The sequence below is a fragment of the Taudactylus pleione genome, unplaced genomic scaffold, assembly GCF_031769625.1.
Source record: "Taudactylus pleione unplaced genomic scaffold, aTauple2 ptg001990l, whole genome shotgun sequence".
NCBI lineage: Eukaryota > Metazoa > Chordata > Amphibia > Anura > Myobatrachidae > Taudactylus > Taudactylus pleione.
This window is the reverse complement of record NW_028286386.1, coordinates 2,699,576-2,721,445: the sequence shown is the minus strand read 5'-3', so window position 1 is coordinate 2,721,445 and position 21,870 is coordinate 2,699,576. Positions and strand designations below refer to the sequence as shown.

At 40.9% G+C, this 21,870-nt stretch overlaps 1 protein-coding gene across 4 annotated transcripts in view; it reads right to left on the bottom strand.

The window, feature by feature from the left end:
• Positions 1-21,870, bottom strand: part of UIMC1 (ubiquitin interaction motif containing 1) — a 136,547-nt gene that overhangs the window by 14,537 nt on the left and 100,140 nt on the right. For 2 of the 4 annotated variants that reach the window (XM_088465528.1, XM_088465529.1), the window contains exons 9-10: positions 18,205-18,367; positions 15,791-15,869 (exon numbers count right to left, since the gene is read on the bottom strand). In XM_088465528.1, the coding sequence (XP_088321654.1) occupies positions 15,791-15,869; positions 18,205-18,367 (242 nt within the window). Of the gene's footprint in view, positions 1-15,506; positions 15,644-15,786; positions 15,870-18,204; positions 18,368-21,870 lie in introns of those variants that run through there. The other 2 variants (XM_088465530.1, XM_088465531.1) reach the window with 2 other exon arrangements.

The following is a 21,870-nucleotide window of genomic DNA, read 5'->3' as shown; positions in this document are numbered from 1 at the left end:
CTCATGAGCTGATTATTGTATACCTTAATGTACGTTTTTTATGATTCTTTATTACATAATAATTTTCAATTTTACTATATTGTGCGCTCCTATTTTATTACTATCCAATAATGGAGATTCTGTGGTAATACAATCTCAAAGGGAAGCTGCACTCTACGGGATAAAACGCCAAATACACGTGGACTGTCTAAGCTATATTACACGGATATTTATTCAAGTTGCAATAGATAGCACAATACATATTATATATATATATATATATATATATATTATATATATATATATATATATATATATATATATATATATATATATAGTCAGAAATCCACTGCACTCGCCACTCCTAGATTTGGGGTGCAGACCTGCACTCGCCATTCCCAGGACTGGGGTGCAAGTGGCCTGTGACCACATTGCTTAAATAAATAAAAACAGAAAACTCAGCACTCACCATGTTTAAACACTCACAATGATGTATAAATAAGTAAATAAATAATGGGGATTTAGTTCATGGATTGATCAATGCATTTAAGCCCGCAGCCCACATCACGGGACCCCACTTTCTGCAGGTCCTACACTATCCGTCACACTGATGGAAACCTGTTAGCTGCTATCACATAGTTTAGACTGAAAAAAATAGTACCTGGTTTAAAGCTCACCTGCCAGCTGACTTTGTTTATGCGGTTAATTTTTATTAACCTTTTGTGATCATATCTTTCTCATGCACCCCATGTGCAAACTCGTTTATATTAACCTGTGTCAGCTGTCTTTTTAGTAGTGTGATAGAAGCTATGTCAGGTGACTGCCTTACCTTTAAAAGCCATTAGCTGGCAGGTGAGCTTTAAACCAGGTAACATTTTTTCAGTCTAAACTATGTGATAGCAGCTAACAGGTTTCCATCAGTGTGACGGATAGTGTAGGACCTGCGGAAAGTGGGGTCCCGTGATGTGGGCTGCGGGCTTAAATGCATTAATCAATCCATGAACTAAATCCCCATTATTTATTTACTTATTTATACATCATTGTGAGTGTTTAAACATGGTGAGTGCTGGGTTTTCTGTGTATGTATGTATATATATATATATATATATATATATATATATATATAAATATAACTGAAGACATCAAAACTATGAAAGAACACATATGGAATTACACGGATTTCCTTGCTCCCTTTCCGGCCAGCATCCGCACTGGGACTGCAATTTATTCACGGCACCCTCCAGCTGCGACTATCTGCCCGGCACAGGTTGACGCTGCATCATCCACCTGGAGACAGCCAATACAGCGGGTAGCCAGCCAGCAGGAGCCGAGTCTCTGCCATGGTACCGGCACGGACCAGCTGACAGCCTCTCAGCCCAGACACGCAAGCAGCCAGTCAGCAGGAGCAGAGTCTCCGCCACGCTATCGGCACGGACCAGCTGACAGTCCTCTATTCCAGACACGGCTGGTGGTACATTTTCTCATCATATCATTTGCCCAACATTGGAGCTCTTATTTATGGGTCTCCCCAATTCGAGGTTTATACCAGCGGTTGCCATTTAAAAACAGTGACTTGCGACCTGATGTTTTGTTACTCCGTGGACATCACTCAGTCATACATCCTTTGGAGTGAGACATTTTTCCTCTGTGAGCATTAACTACTACAGTTTCATCAACCTCATCCATTTTCAATATATGTGGATGTGCCACATCCAATACCCCAGTACAGATCACAGCTTATGTAGATTGTTTATTTCCTGTAATTTATTATTGTATTTTGGTTATCTATCGTTTCATTCATGACATTTTTATCAAATGTTTTAAACCATATATATTGAACATGTGTACATAGCGCCGTTCCACCTATTTTTCTTCCTGCAGTTACCGGCACTTTTTGTGCCGCTTGGGAGTGGTGGCATCATTCCTAGGTGGTTGGCAGCTTTTCACACATTCCAATACACATTGATCATATAGAGGTATACTCCCCCATGGGCGCTTGGTGCTTTTTTTATCCATTTGGTGTCCAAACTTATGACTGGTACGAACACATACATACACACATATATATATATTTATGTTGAGCATATTATATTTATGACTAAAATATAAATCACTTTCACTGCACCAAAGGGTCACAAACAGGGTCTTCCCTCAAACCGCTCCGACGACTTGAGCCTTGCCCCTGACTACTGCTGCTGCCCGGAGCCCAGTGAAGAGAGAGACTCACGAGATGATGTAATCATCTCACAAGATCAGTCAGTAGCTCTGCATCGGCGTGGCTTGCGGAAGCACAGTAATCAATAAGTGACCACACAGTCCCGATGACCCTCCATGCCCCATACCATGTCTGCCCGCTGCTGCCTGGAAGTCGTTAAGTTTTAATAAAGAACAGAGGGAAAAAAAAAAAAAGACTTCACGGTGCAGTGGGTTGGTTACTGGGCTGGCAGGCCCCCTAAGCCGCCAGGCCCCATAGTCAGCGCACCCCCTGCACCCTGTATAGTTATGCCAGTGTATATAGGTTTTGGTGCATGGTTAGAAAAAAAAAATGCTGCTTAATTAAAATTCTACTGTTTAAATAAAATCTAAACAACGTACTATTTAATGTTGGCGCTTGTTTGATTTCAAGAGAGATTTGCCTTTAGGCAATCGTTGCTTTCTATGATAACCAATTGTATTTGTACACCTAGGGTAAGCCGTATTTGTTTGACTAACTCAAGTGTACAAGAGATATTAATACAGTGGTATGGGCTAGAACAGAAGGCAAGTTTTACTGTTATAGTGGCATAAAATACACCCGCACGCAATTAGCACCTCACATATAATTACGTTGGTTAAACCGTTCTTGATTATGTCAAATCATTAGTGGGGTTATTTAGAATGGGTTCTCATCTGAAAAGTAATATGCCCAATAAAAGAACCAATGGGGCAAATAGAGTATAGAAATGGACTGTGTCCCTGATCTTCAAATAACTGAAAGCAAATCTGTATTACTACAACTTTGGTGCAGCAGCTACAGATATGTCCTTGTATACCTACCCCTTTTGCGCCATATGGCGTGACACACTTCGCCACGGGAAGCAATACCTGTGCTTGAGTATTTTTTCCTGAATTTTGCAGCTTCATGCACTATTAATGTACTAAGTAGCTAACAGTGTACTAAGCACTTAGTAGTTTTTGTTGCAAAATAATTGGTATAAAGTAGCAGATGAAGCATAACAATGCTTGGTGCAACCCACTTATATAGGACCCTCTGATGTTGCTTTTAACCATACTTTTCCCTGAATTTTGCATCTTAATTCACTAATAGTGTACTAAGTGGCTAATAGAGTATATATGGATTAGTATATTTTTGTCGCAAAGGAATTGGTATGTAGTAGCAGATGAAGCAGAACTATGTGAGGCACAAGTCATTCGTATAGGACCTCTGTCTTTTTACCCACACTGTAGTCTTTTTCCTGAATTTTGCGTCTTAAATAGCTAACACTGTACTAAATACTTAGGATTTATATGTTTGTCATAAATAAATTAGTATAAAGTAGCAGATTAAGATGTATATTTTAAGAAACTTTGTAAGATGTGGCTAAGTCCTATTTGGTGCGATTTGAGGATAGGTGTATGTGGACACATCTTTAAAATAAAACTGTTTTCCAAAACACTACATTTCAGAAGGGGATAACATTTTTTATGTTAAGGCAGTTTTATTACTTTAGCGTAGTAAAATGATCAAACATGTCTGTTAAGTTAGTACTACTCCAGAATACTTGATGCTCACAAGTTTCATATTAAATGTCTACTAAATGTATCTACTGATGTATGCAGTTATTAACATAGATGGAAAATTCCCAAGATTTCACTGGCTGATCATTGTGATTAGCAAAAGTAATTATCACATAACAAGGAGTTGGGGTTTGTAGTCTTTAGGTCTTTTTTCAAGGTACTGACAGTACTAAGGAGTATACTGTATGCAGGGCCGGCTCTAGGGGTGTTCGACCAGTGCGGTTGAACAGGGGCACCACCCATAGAGGGCGCACCCCTCCCCAACATCCCAATTTCAGTGGGACAGTACTGTCCCGCTGTTCCACCCGTGGGCCAAAGTGGCCTACGGGTGGTGAAATCGGGAGGTTGGGGACCCCCACCGCTGCAGCTGTGCCGGACCCCCGGAGTGTGAATGGATGCAGCACGCATGCGATAGCAGGGCGCAGCGTCCCGGGCCGGCACATGGTGCTCAGACCCCTGGAGCCGGCCCTGACTGTATGTACGAAGCCTTGGAGACCGATAAAGTGGATGGTGATATAGTATCAACCAATCAGCTCCTAACTAATTTTTCAAACACAGCCTGTAAAGTGTCAGTTAGGAGCTGATTGGTACTTTATTTCCATTCACGTCATCTCTCTCCAAGGCTTAGTGCATAGACCTCTAAGGTACTAAACTAATCTCGCTAAGTCTTTTCAGTAGTTCCATCTACATTGGTATACACCCCTCAATATTTTTTTACCAGCTGCACTTAACTACAAAAAAAGGCACACAATTTATGTTACCCGATGCTTCCATTAGACTAGGGCTGACTTGTTTCCAAGAGTGTTCTCAATTAATGGAGCTTTCCAATTAATTCCAAATATCACTGCCTGACTGAAATAGCCAAGTGGATGTAGCGTAGAGTGAGCACAGTTGTATACATTGAGGAACCCACCAGATCAGAAAAATAAACCACCACCAGTAAAGGTGAATACACACGTAACGATTGCTGAACAATTTATCGTTAATGACGTCGTTATCGTTCAAAAAATCGTTCAGTTTCTGAGTTAGAACGATGAACGATAATTGTTCAAGCGCGCTCCCGTTTGTAGTTATCGTTCATGGGCCATTTCAGACTGTCCAACATAATGGTTTTCATTAAGGGAAGGAACATGTTTCATTCATCATTGTAAAAATTCATTACACTTCAAACAAATCGTTCATTTTTTCAAGGGAAAATCTGACAGAAAATCGTTGGTTACAAAATAGTCACGTGTGTATGCACCTTAAAGGTGCATACACATGTAACGATTTTGTCAGATTTTAACTTGAAAAAGTGAACGATTTTTTGAAGTGTAATGAACGATTTTTTGAACTATGAACGAAAAATGTTCCTTCCCTTAATGAAAATCGCCATGTTGGACAGTCTGAAATGGACGATGAACGATAACTACAAAAGGGAGTGCACATTTGTGATTATCGTTCATCGTTATAACTCAAACTGAACGATTTAACGATAACGACGTAGTTATCGACAAATCGTTCAAAAAATAGTTACGTGTGTATGCAGCATAAGTGATAAGTTGTATATCAGCAACATACAAAAACACCACATACTGTATAACATTTGACATTTTTGCTGGAGTTCTTAAAACATTGCATAAAATCTAAGAAGTTTCAAACCAAATTGGGTATATTGTGAGAACATTAGTATTTTTAGCAACTAGTAAATTAAAGGACCACTAAACCCCACAATAGTTTAAGAAAGAGCAGGAAGCTACAAAAAAGATACAATCTTCAGAATTATCCCAACATCCAATTGCAGCGCTGCTAAGTGGTATTACCCATCAATCTAACTCCACTATAGACAACTGAAGCTCCTAGCACAACTTTAGGACAGTGTTCTAATTAGATATTATGCATCTCAAAACCGTTAAAATAAAACTGGTCTTGCCCCCCGAATATGAATCGACCAAAACACAAAGCAAGTCTGCCAGCAAGTCACTAACATTCTGCCTGCTACGTTAGGCACTTCCTCTTAACACGCCCATGGGTGAAAGAGCATTGTAGTTGGCGGTAAAAAAGTTTTCAGGCAATAAAAAAATACCCTGCTTTGCTACTGATAAAGATGTATAATATATTTTCTAGCAGGTTTAAATCACATGGACCAGTCCAAAGCGTCAATATGACCAATAGCATTTTACAAATTAGAAAAACACATTATGGCTTTAGTGCAATCATGGTGTCTTACAAAATCACAGACCCTTAATAAATTCATTGCTGTTGTTCAGCAGAAAAAGTTGGTGGTGTTTGATTAGGCCAGGTCTGTAGCTTTACATACAAGCATTCATTACCCTCTGTATTCGGGCCTTTGATCGCTTATGCCGAGTACACACCAACAGGCCAACGTATCGTACCTCGGATACACATTAAAACGAGGTAATGAACAATGGAACAATCCCTAGTTCTGTCCTTCGTTACCTGTAACGGGGCCGCATGCGATGAACTGACCGGACAATACCGCACGTGACCGCGCATATTGGCCGTACACACTGAACGATGCGGCCGATAAGTCGTTGCGATTCGTCTGGAAATGACATATTGTGCCGACATAGTCTGAGTGTGTACCCACCTTTAGAATAGTCAAAATGGTTCCAAGTCACACGCTACATGGCAAGAGCATTAGTAAAAATATCAACTTAAAAATATACAAAGCCTGCACAGAAAACATAACGGAGGCAGAAACTCTCCAGACAAAATACAATCTAGTTTGAAGCAATCTTGTGTTGGTTAATTGAGTAAATTGTACCATACCTATCTAAGAAAATTGGCCTTCCGCACTAGGCAAATATATTCGTTTTAAGTGGTTTATGTAACCCCTAATGATATCTTTGAGCAGGTTTAGAGAGTGCTACCACTAGCATCCGAAACAATTTGTTAAAGCAGGGTAGATGGAAAGAGGTTATCTTGTTGTGATACACTACAATTAACAACTTTTATTTATTCTAATTAGGTAAAATAGAAACCTTTCATTGAATCATGTCAACACAATAATTAAAAGGTAATTACTTCAGCAGTAATACAGTGACAAAAAGTAAGAATCGTGATATAAAAGTGATGCTATGTAACAATTAATACTGTTGAATAATTTCACAATTCCAGCAATGCGTGTTTTATTTGTGTATGATAGCACACACAGGGCTTGATTCAGATTCCTGATGTTTGGGAATCTGCGCAGGCCCAAGACCCATTCTGCGAGTGCGTAGAATGGTTCCCACTGACTGGCTTGCAGACTGGCAGCAGACTGTCAGTAATTGACAGCCTGCTGCCATTGTGGGCGGGGAGGGGGCGGCGATGCCCTCAGTTTCCCGAAACGGAGGTGTGTCGCCGCCGTTGCAGGGGAGGGAAGAAGCCAGGGTCTACGTCGGCTGAAGGAGATTTCCTGGCCTCTTCCTCTAAACTGCGGTGGCCGGCAGCGGGACCCCATGGGTCACCGCAGCCGGCTGATGGTACGCAGATTATCAGATGCTGCGTTGGACAACGCAGCTCGGATAAGTAATGCACAGGAGGCATGTTGCACAACTGGCATCCCAGAGTTTTTTTAAGTTCAAATGACTCTCCTAATTCTTAAGATAGTTACAGATGTATCCACATCTATCCTCCGTGCACTGCAAGTCGTGCCACACATAATGCGGGAGCTCCATGTGACTTGGTAGCGCCGAGCGTTTTTTTCGTGCAACTTTTTACCTTCAAATGCGTCTTGTTCACACAGTGGCTTGACTTGGTAGCGCTGAGCGTCTCTTGTGCATTTTTACCTTCAAATTAATCTTATTTGCACAGTGATGCGAATCGATAACACAAGCAGCTTCTGCTGATTCAAATTATATGCAGCATTACTAAGTTGTGTGTGTGACTGCATGCAAATTGCTATGTTACAGTGTTACAGCCACTGACACTGTAACGTAGCGTTTCACATGCAGATACACCCGCACTCGCTCACAGAATATAGGTATGCTGCATATTGTTTTAATCAGCAGTAGCTACTTGTGCCATCTATTCGTATCACTGTGAAATAAGACGCATGTGAAGGTAAAAAGCTGCACGTTGCACAAAATACGCTAACAACTCACGCCACGGCATGGGGCGACTAGAAGGGTTGTTTCACATGCAAGGAGGCTTAAATGTATGAGGACCCATCTGTATAACCATGTATAATCATACTTCAGATGTGATTTTACTTTCGATTACACTTCCAGTCGAAAGTCCAGATTCGTACGTACACACCTTCACAACCAAACTTATGATCCGCAAAACTTCTGTCTAAAATGATTATAGTAACTGACAGGAAATGTGGCCGAGATTAAGCCATTAATGATAACTTGTGGTACCATTTCATTTCATTAATTGGAGGTTATTATGGCATCACTTTATTAGCCACTCGCTGTTGTGTTCAAATGTGTTCATTATTGCACTGCACAACTATTAGTCAGATTTTCTGTGCTCTCTCACATCCGTAATACCTTGCAGTCCTGTGTATCCATCGGTAACATCGAGGAACATCGGTCCCTCACACACAATTACAGCAGCTCTGACCTGTCGCTGAAATTGCAAGTCTCGTCGCACGCAGAAAACTCTCAAGCTGGATAGGCAATCACAGTGGTAAATTTATGCTTGCCCACGCAACGGCGTTCAAACGGACAGGCACGCCTTTCTGCAACCACACCCCCATCACCACCCCCAAACGCTCACGACCTGTCACTCACTCTGCGATGGATTCCTGTCTGCGTGCGTGATTGCAGTGCGATCGTCGCGCATGCACAATGGTTAACAATCATAGTTGCAATTGTGATCGCTGCTGAATCAGGCCCTTAGTCTGAAGGTAGAATAATATTAATAATGAATAGTGTCAAGATCTGTGGAAACGGTTGATTAGCCACTGTTAACTTTTGTGTGCTATGGGAATTTATTTATATTCTAAGTCTTGTATTCCTTATATTAAGAGTTGCAAATAGGTCAATTATGTTTGGTTACAGAGAACAATAGTACATGTCATTGTCAGGAGAGTAGTGCCAGACTCCGGCATAGAAACACTGAGAGCCTTCATTGTACCGCTGCAACTCAGGTCAAAGAAATTGTTTAATGGTTGCCTTGACATCTTCACAGACTACCAGGAGTGACTAGGTACTAGGCATATAGGGGTCTATGGGTCTTATTCAGCAGTGCAAGCTAGAGCACTGCTGAATGCAGATTCCCAGTGATCGGGAATCTGCGCAGGTACATGACTTGTTCTGCGCATGTGCAGAACGGGTCTGCGATCCCGCACGTAAACTCGCAGCAGACTGCCAGCGATTGACAGTCTGCTGCCGTCTGTGGGTGGGGAGGGGGCGGCAATGGCCTCCAGTTTCCCGAAACCGGGGCGTGTCGCCGCCGTTGGTGGGGGAGGAAAGAAGCCTCCTGGCTTTTTTCTCTCATCTGCGGCAGCCGGCTGCGTGACCCCACGGCCAATGTTCTGCAGAGTATCCGATGCTGCGTTGGACAATGCAGCTCGGATACGTAATGCAGCAGGAGGCGTGATGCCTCCTGCTGCATTACCATATATGCACAGACGGAATTGCACAGCTTTGCAATTCCATCCGTAGTTGAATAAGGCGCTATGTACTAAGCCTCAAAAGAGATAAAGTGGATGGAGATAAACCAACCAACCAGCTCCTGTCACTTTAAAGGCTGTGTTTGAAAAATGACAGTTAGGAACTGATTGGTTGGCATCATGGAGACCCAAATAGGTGTTACCAGTAGCAGAGTGACAACAGAGATCTCAGGGAAGATTGTTACAGGCACCTTCTGCAGTCATGATGTTTATCATACTGTGGGCTGTATTCAATTTGGAGCGAAAAGCCGATTACGTCATTTTCGCCTGTTTTGATTTTACTCCGTATTCCATTTGGAAGATTTTTCGCCTAAGTGGAAAGTCAATGCAATGTAATAGGCGGAAAACTTTCACCTATGAATAGCAGGCAGAAAAAAGTGCAGAATTGGGGTTTTGGGGTGCAACGTTGCGGACAGTCCCCCAAAGGTAAACGGTGTCAAAATAAAATAAAATAAAAAAAACACTTAACACCCCAAAAAATTACTTTGAATTCGGGGTTGTAAAAAAATAAAAATAAATAAAGTTGGGGTACAAAGTTAAAAACTAGCGAACTTGATTCTGGGGGGGTCCCCAAGTATCCCCCAAGTGTTTTTGTGATTGCAGGGGCTTGCTGCAGGTGGATTTTTCAAGTTTTTTTCAACTTTACTTTAGCAACTTTTAAATATGCTGGCCCCCATTTTCAAGTACCCCAAATTTGCAGGGATAAGTTATTTTCAACAAAAACAAAAACTTCTAAATACTATTCTGCACCACTTATTAAAAAACGCTATTTAGCAGCTATTGAGCCTGTTTAAAAACATCAAATATCTTCAGCAAGCCAAATCGGGGGGTACCATAGGGAACCCCCATGTCAGAGCATCATTTGAGGGGTGTAAGGCTGATTTCCACAAATCTGACAGTACTTTTCGCCTGTTCAAGTTTCGCCGGGTCCCATTTTCGCCTACCTTCAAATTGAATATGGCGATACACGGGCGCGCAAGCGATACTTTTCCACCTGCAAAACAGGCGAAGTAGGCGGAAAGTCTGGGGAGGCGAAAAAGTATCGCAGGTCCGCTCTAATTGAATACGGGCCTGTAGGTGGGATGATAATGAGAGAATATAGTCAGTGTTCCAGCAAAGTGTGTATTTAGAGGCTGTATATAGTTATAAATATATGCAGACTAATTTATTCACATCAGAAGATAACCTGGCACCCGTTAAATTTACCAACCCCTTAAATTTACCAACAGTGTTTTACTTGCCTGGTCTATTGATACCCATTTAGTCTAGATCACATCTAATTACTTATAGGTTCTGGTCCGTGGTGACATGACGGCATGAGGCAGTTGCTGAAGGTATGTTAGCTGCAAATTCATGCTGTATACTAGATTGAGATCTGGTGACTAATACTAAAGGAATATCTTTTAAATGTCAAAAGGGCCTAATGTGTGCCAAGAATATATTCCCTACACCATTATATCACCACCCTAAACTGCTGATACAAGGCAGCCTGGCTTCATGTTGTGCATGACAAATATGGATTCTACCATCTGCCAAACCCTGCAGAAATAGAGATTCATCAGATCATGCAAGCTTTTTCTTTGACAGGAGTGGAAACAGGTGTGGTCTTCTGCTGCTGTAGTCCATCCACTTCAAGCTTCAATGTGTTATACCTTCAGAGCTGCTCTTCAGTATACCGCTGTTGTAATGTATGCTTATTTGAATTACTATTGCCTTCCTATCAGCTTGAACCAGGTCGGCCATTCTCCTCGGACTTGTCTCATTAACCATAGAATGCCACTCACTGAATGGATTGTTTTGTGTACCATTCTATATAAACTCTAGTTATTGCTGTTTGTAAAAATACCAGGAGCTCAGCAGTTTCAAAGATGCTTAAACCACACTCGTCTGACATCAAAAATCATTTCACAGTCATGTTCTACCACCACTTCTCCTTTGCAAAGGGCAAGGTGCCACAATTTAATAATTTTCATTATAACTATATTTTTTTCTAAAACTATAACCTGGCAATTCTGTATATTGTAACTAACCACCTAAACAAAAATAAATATCCTCAATAAACATCATTGAACAATATTGATCCACACCATGGACTGTATTACTGAGCTCAATAGAGGACCTGAAAAAACTTAAATGTTTAGATTTAAAACTTCATGAGTCCTATGTCATCTGTGCTAGTCTCTTGTTCAGGTCTATGTAAAAAGTTGTTCCCTGCAGAAGGATTTATCTAACTTCATCACTATGAAATTAAGAAGGGAAGCAGGGACAGTTCACAGAAACCTAAAGCTTCACAGGTCTGATATGGAAAGATGTAAACAGTATTTTACCCAGAGATATCATATTGGAAGGTGAATACATCAACATGTTCTCCTCTAGATTTTATGCTTGTGAATAGGCCTTCTTACCCCCTTGTCTCCTTGTTAATACCCAATCAATTTTATGACCATGCCCATTCTCTAAAGTAAGTTGCTGTACTGTACTCTATCATACAGTACACTGCAATCTTCTAATACTGATATAGAACAAACCAAAAAGAAATGCATTTCTTCAATATTAATTATTTCTCAATTTAAGAACAAATATTTAATGTTCCTATCCTTTCTAAGTGCATCGAAACAAAACCAAAAATTTTCTTTAAGAAAAATCGAAATTTAAAAAGTTTTTGGCTCCAAGCATGTTAAAACCTAGTACTACAGTGATGCCAATAAATCCCACCTGGCTCCCCAATAGACCATCAGGGTGCTTTCGATGCAACCATTCTAGGTGTTTGACCTGTGATTACATCGGAAACAATACACAAGTATGAAGATCAGTACAGAATGCCATAAATACAATAAAACAATTTATCAATTGCCAATCATATTATGTTATTTATCTCCTCAGCTGTTCGTGTCCAAAACAATACGTTGGACGTACAACCAGAACTCTAAAAGAAAGATTTAGAGAACATGGTACTAACAAAGTTTTGGTACGTACACACTGGGCGATTAAAGTGGACGACTGAACGATAACGATATCGTTATCGTTCAGTCGTCCACTTTATCGTCCATTTTTAACACAAAAAAGATGAACGATGACGACGACGCGCGTTCCCGCGGGTCGTTCGTCATCCTCGTTCATCGGGCTGACATGCAGGCCAACCTGACGACCTCGTCAGGTTGCTGCATGTCAGGGAATGGGTGAGAGAGCCCGGCGCTGAACGATATCGCTAATGATATCGTTCAGCGGCTGTGCTCAATGTCATGAACGACATTGAGCACAGCCTGCCGGGGACACACTAGACGATATCGCTCAGGGAGCATATCGTCTAGTGTGTATGCACCTTAAGGCTTGATGACGCACAGTGTCTCAACACTTTTTTGAACAACACAATTGTAACCCTCAAATTTTAAAAGTCCTGGGGACTGAAAGGATTAGTGATACAGTAAGAGGCGGAGACAGATACAGGAAATTGTGCAGAGCAGACTCACAATGGATCTTCAAGCTCCAGACGTTACATCCAGATGGACTGAGCGAAGTCTGAACAATAAGTAGATCTGGTGCTGCTGGTGGTCACCGTCTGCCATCCATATGTACTGTCCGGTCAATGGATGGCACACAGTGTCCACCACCCATACTGATATGGCTTCTATTTATATATTTATACTAGAAATATGGTATGTTTAATTAACTAATATTATGTCCGATTTTGTATCATGATTTGAACTCCAATTAAAAATACATATGTAGTATATAATACTGATCAAAATATAGTAATCTTCAACAATACTGTTATAACTGCCAACCCTATGAATCTGAAATTAGTAATATTATAATTAAAACTGCTGCTACATATAATACATTTATGCGTGATATTTTTAGGCATTTTTGTATGTAATAACTATCACTGGTATACTACTCTCCTATAGTTTTCTATAGATCACTGTTGATATTTTTAATTGAGGTGAATTATCTAAATATGGATACCACCATACGATTTATGGCAATGGCTGAATAGTAGATAAATATGTATTTATTGATTGCTATAGACCTTTTATATGAACACGTACTAAATCCTGTTTGTATGAGATCTAGATGCCGTCATTGTAAAGAAGAATATGATTAGAGATGGACGGTTTCCAATTATCTACGATTAACAATGATCAGCCCTATAAAATGGGGCTGGGTTCATAAGTAGGGCATTAAGCTTGAAAAAGTCCAAAGGTTTGGACGAAACGCGTTGCTGCCCTAAACAACTATTGACTTATCCAACTTATTGAAGGAGAATTTGTATCTCCGTCACCAAGACTGTGAGAACTGTGGCTTATATGGGATGTCACCCAACTCTACTAATTGGCCGGCTCCTATTCTGTTGTAGATAAACTAATACCAAAGTGGAAAGCTACATAATATCTTCCACCACAGCTCCATTAACAGAGCCGGTGGGACCAAGTAGCAGCAGTGAGCTACAAGAGGACAAAGCATCAGAGCAGGTAAATATCTGACAGCTGCTCAAAGCCCCGAGCACATTGAACTTTCCCTCCAGCTTACAGCAGGTGAGAGCCTGCTGAAGGGTGACTGATCCAAAGCTATACGCTAAACACCTGCACCTTTTGAAACTGAGAATCTTTTATACACGGGACATCATGCTGATTTTCTAACTGTGACCGGTAATAGTGGCTATTACACATACGGAGCTTTTGGGACCATTACCATCATAAGAAGAGCCCGTCTTTGATGCAGTACACTTAGCCGCATAACATCAGACTTTCTTTCCGGGCGGGTGCTTGCAGACTGTCGCTGCCGAACTTCACCCTGCCCGGCTTGGTCACACAGCGAGTCACTACATTTGAGTTATGTGAACTCATTGCCGCTGCTACGGATGTCCTATACCCCATAATATGTGACAAGTCTTTGCCGGGAGAAACAATCACCGCCGGCTGCACTGGAACCTGAGCCTTTCAACTACCAGCTCCACCCGATAACTACACCTGGGACAATACAGGTATTTATCCCAGGTGACTGTCCCCCCACCTGGATGTGAGACACCTACCCTTATTTAAAGGGCTGATACGGTGCTGTACAGTGGCTATCTTATATCCCATATTGCTCTCCATTTACCGGGACATTGCCTTGAGCACATTTCTTCTCTCACTCAGTAACTAATTTTGTTACCAACATAAAGAGATATTATTGCCTTTGGAATTGTTCCGATACAAATTCTAAACATAAGAATATTAGAAACTGAATATATGCAAGTGTTTTTTTTTTTTTTTCATCTTTTTTCATCGTTTCACCCTTCAGTGAATTATTCTATGTATAGGCTGTGATTTTTAAAGTATATGTGGGGAATCAATTCTCCTATTTTTAGTTTTCTTGATATTGTATATATTTTACATTCATTATTTGACTTATGTATGAATAAATATCTTTTTCCCTATTAATTGAATGCTACAAGCGCTGCTTATTTCTTTGAGAGCCAAAAGGTGACTGACCTTAACAGCGGGTGGAAAAGTGACAACCATAAGTGGTATTAACACTGGAAAACCACCTTGGTTTATAACGCTGACAGGAGCTTATAAAAGTCTTTTAAAACAACCTGCAGGATACATGATAAGCAGGTAAATCATATGTATGGATAATTTCTAACCGGTTAGAATTGACTATTTGGAACATTATTCCTTTCCATGTGAGACAGTTTAAATTTTATTTTTCTCCTCTGATTTAATGTGTCCAACTGTAGAATGTAACAATTATTGCTCACTTATGAAGATACAAATCTTTTCTATTTTGTACATCTTTTAAACATTGTTTTAGTATTACGGTACACTAAAAATATATGGAATTGTATTCATATTATGTATCGTCTCGATGTTCTAGATACTTGATTTTTACTTAGCGTCTTGTATTCTTTTATATATGCCATCTTTTTTATATATAAAAAATAAAAAAAATATATAGATTATTATAATTGGTGGTCACGGTTTATTCAGCGCAGTTCTTTATATATTTCTGGCAGTGTACTGTATGTTAGCACTATAAAAATAAATGATGCAGAGTAAGTGGATGACATTATAACATCATGCTTCATAAATGAAAATGTCACTTCGATGCCTTTTGAAGTTTAGATGATTTACTAAATATTACATAAAGAGACAACGTGTTTACATGTATAAAAATATTTTCCATGTCATAGTAAATGTAGATATTCAGTCACATTGGTCTTCAGGTTGCTCATCCACACATTTTCTATTGTGGGTGGTTTAGTAGTGTATTCATTTTGCAAACGGTTTCCAACAGTGTCTAAAAGAAAATTCAGTCAACTCATTAGAAGACTAAATTGGCAGCTCAGGGTAGGTCAGTTCATTTGTCATGGCAGAAAATAAAAAGTCCTTGGACTCCTATTGGAGCCTGTGTTATTAGAAACAAAAGAAGAGTATACCTACTTACTTGGCAGAGTCTGACGATGGGATGCTGTCATCAGATCCAGTACGGCTTCTTCTCATTAATTTGTGTCTTGGTCTCAAAACTAAATCAAACAAAACAAGAAAGTGAGATTTTTTTTTTTTTTTTGTAATACATTGCCAATGCCAACATATGCACGACTAGATGCCCATTTTATTCCAGTATTTCTGGGGAAAGGGTTTTGTTTATTATTGTTTGACATAAACAAACATGTATATGTAAATGTTGCACCTTGCTTCTAACAACGTGTATTTAACCAACTGACCCTCTTTGGTCTTCTGGCTTCATCACGCTCTCGAGATACCCTATTCAAAGTGACCAATGACCTACTCTAAAGGTGGGTATACACCTGACTGGTAAATCTGGAGATCGACTGATCTGCAGATATATGTGCAGAACATATATGTTTTGCATACAGACTGCCCGATTCATCGTGACTGAAGTCACAACTGGGCAGGCATTTACATGCGCCCACTCAGTGGAGCTGTCAATCACCGCTGGCCCGTGCAGCAAGTGTATGGGAGGTTGGATGACTGCCCGTACACACTGCATGATGCACCAATATATCTGCAGATATATAGGGAATTGGCTGCGCAGCACAGCACATGCGATATGTCTGTGAACGACGTTGCATACATGATGTATCATCCGTTCAAATGGACGGCCGATGTGTCGGCCAGTGTGTACCCAGCTTTAGCCTAGTCATGGGGCCACATCTCTCATACTCCTTGACCTCTACACCACTGTCATACACTTTCTAATTGGACACTCTTCACCGATTTGGCTGAACAACTGTCTTACCTTGGAGAGCTTACTGCTGCTCAGGTCACTCTAAGTTTGTCACTGTTTTGGTCACCTGTTCCACTTTCCATCGGGGTTCCCCAAAGCATCTGTTTGTGGCCTTATGCTCATCTCTATCTACACATTCTGTTGGCAATCTCATAAGCTTTTTCAGCCTGCACAACCACATGAATGCAGACAACACCCAAATCTAATCTTTCCTCACCATCTACTCTCCATCATTCTTATGCCGCATACCCACTACATTGAACGATAACGACATTGTTATCATTCATTATATTATGCAGTGGACATTGAGCCCACACTGAACGATATATCGTTAAGTGTGGGCACCCTCCCTCATCCCTGAACCTGCACGACCTGATGATATCGTCAAGTTGGATAGCAGATTCAGGCGATGACAGATGCAGACAACGACCAGTGGAAGCGCGCATCGCTGGTCGTTGCCGGCATATTCACTGCAGAATTAATGAACGATAATGATGTCGTTATCGTTCATTTATATTGTGTAGTGCAGAGGTTCCCAAACGCAGTCCTCAAGGCTCCCCGACAGTTCAGGTTTTAGAGATATCCATGGTTGAGCACAGGTGACTTAATTAGTACCTCAGTCAATTTGATCTAACCACCTGTACTCAACCATGGATATCTCTAAAACCTGAACTGTTGGGGAGCCTTGAGGTCCGCGTTTGGGAACCTCTGGTGTAGTGGATATGCACCTTTACCCTGTGTTTCTAACTACCTCTTTGCCATCTCCACCTGGATGATCCAATGCTTTCTCATACTCAATCAAGTCTAAATCGGAGATCAACATCTTTAGCCCTGCTAATGTCTCTACATCTCCCCACAAATCAGTCACTGTCAACATCACTCTCCCCCACTTCATGTACACACTGCCTGTGTCATCCTCAACTCTCCCCCCCCCATGCAGTCCCTCTCAGCCCTAATGCTCCCACTCTGCTACATTAGCAAATTTTACCTTTTCCTCAAATAGTTGCTAAAACCACAATCCACTCACTCATTATTCTCCTCCTCAACTACTGTCACAGCCACCTTTTACTAACACTCCTCTTCCCCTTATAGCCATCCTGAATACTGCGGCCAGACTAATATTCATCTCCTGCCACATTATATTTGCTGCATCACTCTATAAATGCCTTCACTTGTTCCTCATTTTACAGAACTGATGTGGAGATCTACTAAGTCTCCTTCTTCCCCAGTCCACAATATCCAGATGCATCTCTGTCCATTCCATCTCTGTCATTAAGACCTTCCGCTAAATTGTTAGCTATCATGGGTAGTGTATTCCCTAACCTAGGTCTTCCTCATACTACTATAACGCCATGTTTTATGTTGAATCTTCTCCTGTTTGTTCACTAACAGACATGGAATTCATACTTAAGTCATACTATCTATTACTGCTAGCTCAAGACTACCCATGTATATGTTCTTATGCTTATTTTTATTCATGGTAATTGTATTCATACTACAGTATTATGTTTATTGCTTTGATGTATGTCATACCTGCAAGACTGTCTAATACTATGGAATCTGTGTTGCCCTAGAAATATACATGATGAAATACACAAAATGACACCAACCAGCCATTTCTTGCTGACTATTCGTCCCATCACAGTATGCGGCATGCCTCTCAATCTGGGTCCGGGAAAATTTACACCCACATATTGGACACTCCACATTTTTGTGACAGATTGGCTCCAGACATATAACATCTTCTGCAGGAGGCCCATCAGACAAACAAGCCTGCAAAACCAGCACAAGAAATAAGTCACAGCAAAAGTAAACTAAAAAATGTTGAAAAATGGTTTGTTGACCGGAAAATCAAAATCAAGAAAATAGTTTATTACAAGCGACTTCCCTTTTAAAGCATTATAGTGATTGAGAGGTGTGCAATGTAGCATTCCTGCTAGGCTGTTAGCATGGCGCCCGTGCCGCCTGATTTCAGATCGGAAAAATGCGCCCTGCCCTTATGGCGGCGGCCTGCTGGGTCCCGTGCCCACCAGTGGGCAACACTGACCCACGGGTGGAAAAAGTTGGGGTGCAGAACTCACCACCGATGAATAGATGCCATGCATGCCCCCAAGAGTGTTGAAAAGGAGTGGACACACCCTTTTCTCATGACGGCGCCCCTTTTAAGGTCCCGCGCCAGACCTAGCATGATTACTATAATGGTTAGCATTTTTGTCTCACAGCACTGAGGTCTTGGGTTTGATCCCCGCTATGGCCCTAACTGTGTGGAGTTTGTATATTCTCCCCATGCTTGCGTGGGTTTCCACTGGGTACTCCGGTTTCCTCCCACACTGGTAGGTGTACTGGTAGGTTATTGGCTCCCAACAAAACAAAAGCTAACCCATGTGTGTACATGTGGTACGGAAGAGATTGTAAGCTCCAGTGGGGTATGCACTGATGTAAATGGTTAAATACTCTGTAAAGCTCTGCAGAATGTGTATGCGCCATATAAATAGCTAGGAATAAATAAATGTGTTTTAATGTGGGGCAGGTATGTTCCTGTGATAAATAGATGAAATTTGATGTTTTGCAAATAAAAGGATATATGCATTCAATTACTTTGCTTTATCAAATACAATAATAATGTATACTATATACAATGTTTCTGTGTTTTCATATAAATAACTGCTGGTCTTACAAGTGATGGTTGCAATGCTTCAGTGTTCAATGCTGGATGGATTTGTGGTGTTTAAGTTCTCTAAGTTGCTTAAGTATGATGGCTTTCGTGTGTTTGTGCAAATTGTTAGACATCTATAGAGTCTTTTCCTCATTAACCTCTTAATAGAAACATAAAATTTGACGGCAGATAAGAACCACTTGGCCCATCTATTCTGCCCTTTTGCCCAGTAAATAAAGACGCTTAACAACACAGTTGGCGGGAAGAAGGTCCAAATTTTATCAATCACTTCCATAAAGAAAACCAATTCAACCAATTCAAATTTGGTCAACAGAGTGGGTAATCCTACCCCTGATCGTGAAGTCAGCAAACTATCCCTCACTACACAGCACATAGTACGTATCTAGACTTAAACACCGCCACAGTTCGTTTTGGGAGAAGCCTCCACAATATCAATGGAGGCCACGATATTACCTGCAGCACCGCTGCATACACTGGCATAGGTGTCACACACTGACATAGGTGCCCGCTATTAGGCAGACAAGTTCAAGTACTTGCGCAATCACTTCACGGCACCTGAGGACATCCTCATCCTCACACCACATGATTATAATTTTACCTGGATTACGTTTAGGTTGTAATTGCATTTCCCGCCAAAGCTAGCGCCTCTGTAGTGATGGTTGCAGAGCTTGAATGTTCAATACTGGGTGGATTTGTGGTGTTTAAATACTCTTCCTGCAAATCAGTTATTTAATTGGCTGTGGGGAAATTACCAACAGATGTACGGTTTTCTTTGCTAAAATGTGTGTTCAGTGCAAGCCTGCACCAAAGAGCTGCCCTTGAGTCCTATGACTAGAGTAGAAAACAGAGCTTACAATGGTCATAAATAAAACACGTTACAACTAAAGTATGAAACAAACCAAATTCACTTGCCTATAACACCACATAAATAGCATCTTGTATTTTACAGTGTTCTCATGCCACACTGTACTCAATCACACGAACATGCTACTTTACTACAAAATACAACAAGCCCTCTACCTGCAAATACTTTCTCCTCCGCCACATTAGTATGCTCTCCAGCAGGTCTGCTTTTATTAAAATATCTTTCATATGTTCAACTTCTACATTATACTATTTATAAATCCAAAGTGTGCTAGCGGAAAATATAATACCCCTTATTTGATGTGAATATATCAAATTGGGTTTAAAGTGTTACAAATGGATGTCTTAATATTCTATACTTGTTAAAATCACATAACACATGTTCGTAACAAAACATGCAATGTATATACAATTTTTTTTAGATAAATATAAAATACAAACAATAAACTTGTGATATTTCAAAGCTAATTTCTTTTCCTTAGTGTCAAAATAGTTTGTTCTTATACTGCACAGTATCGTTAAAAGGCAGTCCTCCTTGCTTCATAAAAACGTATTTTTATAGCGAACGCGGTGATTCAAAACTGCAGGTGTGCAATAGTGGTTTGTCAAGTGTGGTTTCTGTATTTACGGGTGATTGTTTATGTATTCGGCTCTTACCTTCTAATGTTGGGCAGCCGCCTTTGGATCCTGTGTGTCGGATGCTGCTGGAGTGTTGGTGGGTCTTGCCGTTGATCCAAACCCACTAGTGACACCGCTACACGCTCCTCAAAGAGACCCGACCGGCTTTGAGCTCAGCCGGGATGAAACGGGACACCACAGAAGACACAAGCAGCCTAAAAACCCGCACAGGAACTGGAGGAGGGGGCCAGCGATATATAACATCCGCGGCCACTACACCATAGGAGAAGACCCACCAACACTCCAGCAGCATCCGACATGCAGGATCCAAAGGCGGCCACCCAACATTAGAAGGTAAGAGCCGAATACATAATCACCGATAAATATAGAATCCACACCTGACAAACCACTTTTGCACACCTGCACTTTTGAATCACAGTGTTCGCTGAAAAAATATGTTTTTATGAAGCAAGAAGGACTGGCATTTAGCCTTACTGTGCAATACAAGGACAAATATAGGAACAAGCTATTTTGCAAACTAAGGAGAGGAAATTAGCTTTGAAATATCATCCTAAGTTTGTTTGTATGTATTTTATATTTATTTAAAAAAAAAAAAAAAAGATTTATAAATAGTACATAACTATGTGACTGTGAAAGGGGTCATGTTATTGCCAGCAGCATTAAGGTGCCGACACACATAGCAATGTGCTCACAATCCCACGATGTGTACGATTTCCCCCTGAACTCTCCCCGGCAGTCGTGGGCACAATTTGGAGCCGTATTTAATTTGAGCGGATCCACCTCCCAGACTTTTCGCCTACATCACGTGTTTTGTAGGCGGAAAAGTATCGCGTGCGTGCCCGCATATCCCCGTATTCAATTTGAAAGTAGGCGAAAACGGGACCCGGTGAAACTTAAACAAGCGGAAAGTACTGTCAGATTTGGGGAAATCGGCCTGACACCCCCCAAAAGATGCTCTGACATGGGGGTTAGCTATGGTACCCCCCGATTTGGCTTGCTGAAGGTATTTGGTGTTTTTAAAACGGGGCTCAATATCTGCTAAATAGCGTTTTTGTATAAGTGGTGCAGAATAGTATTCTGAAGGTTTTCTTGCAGA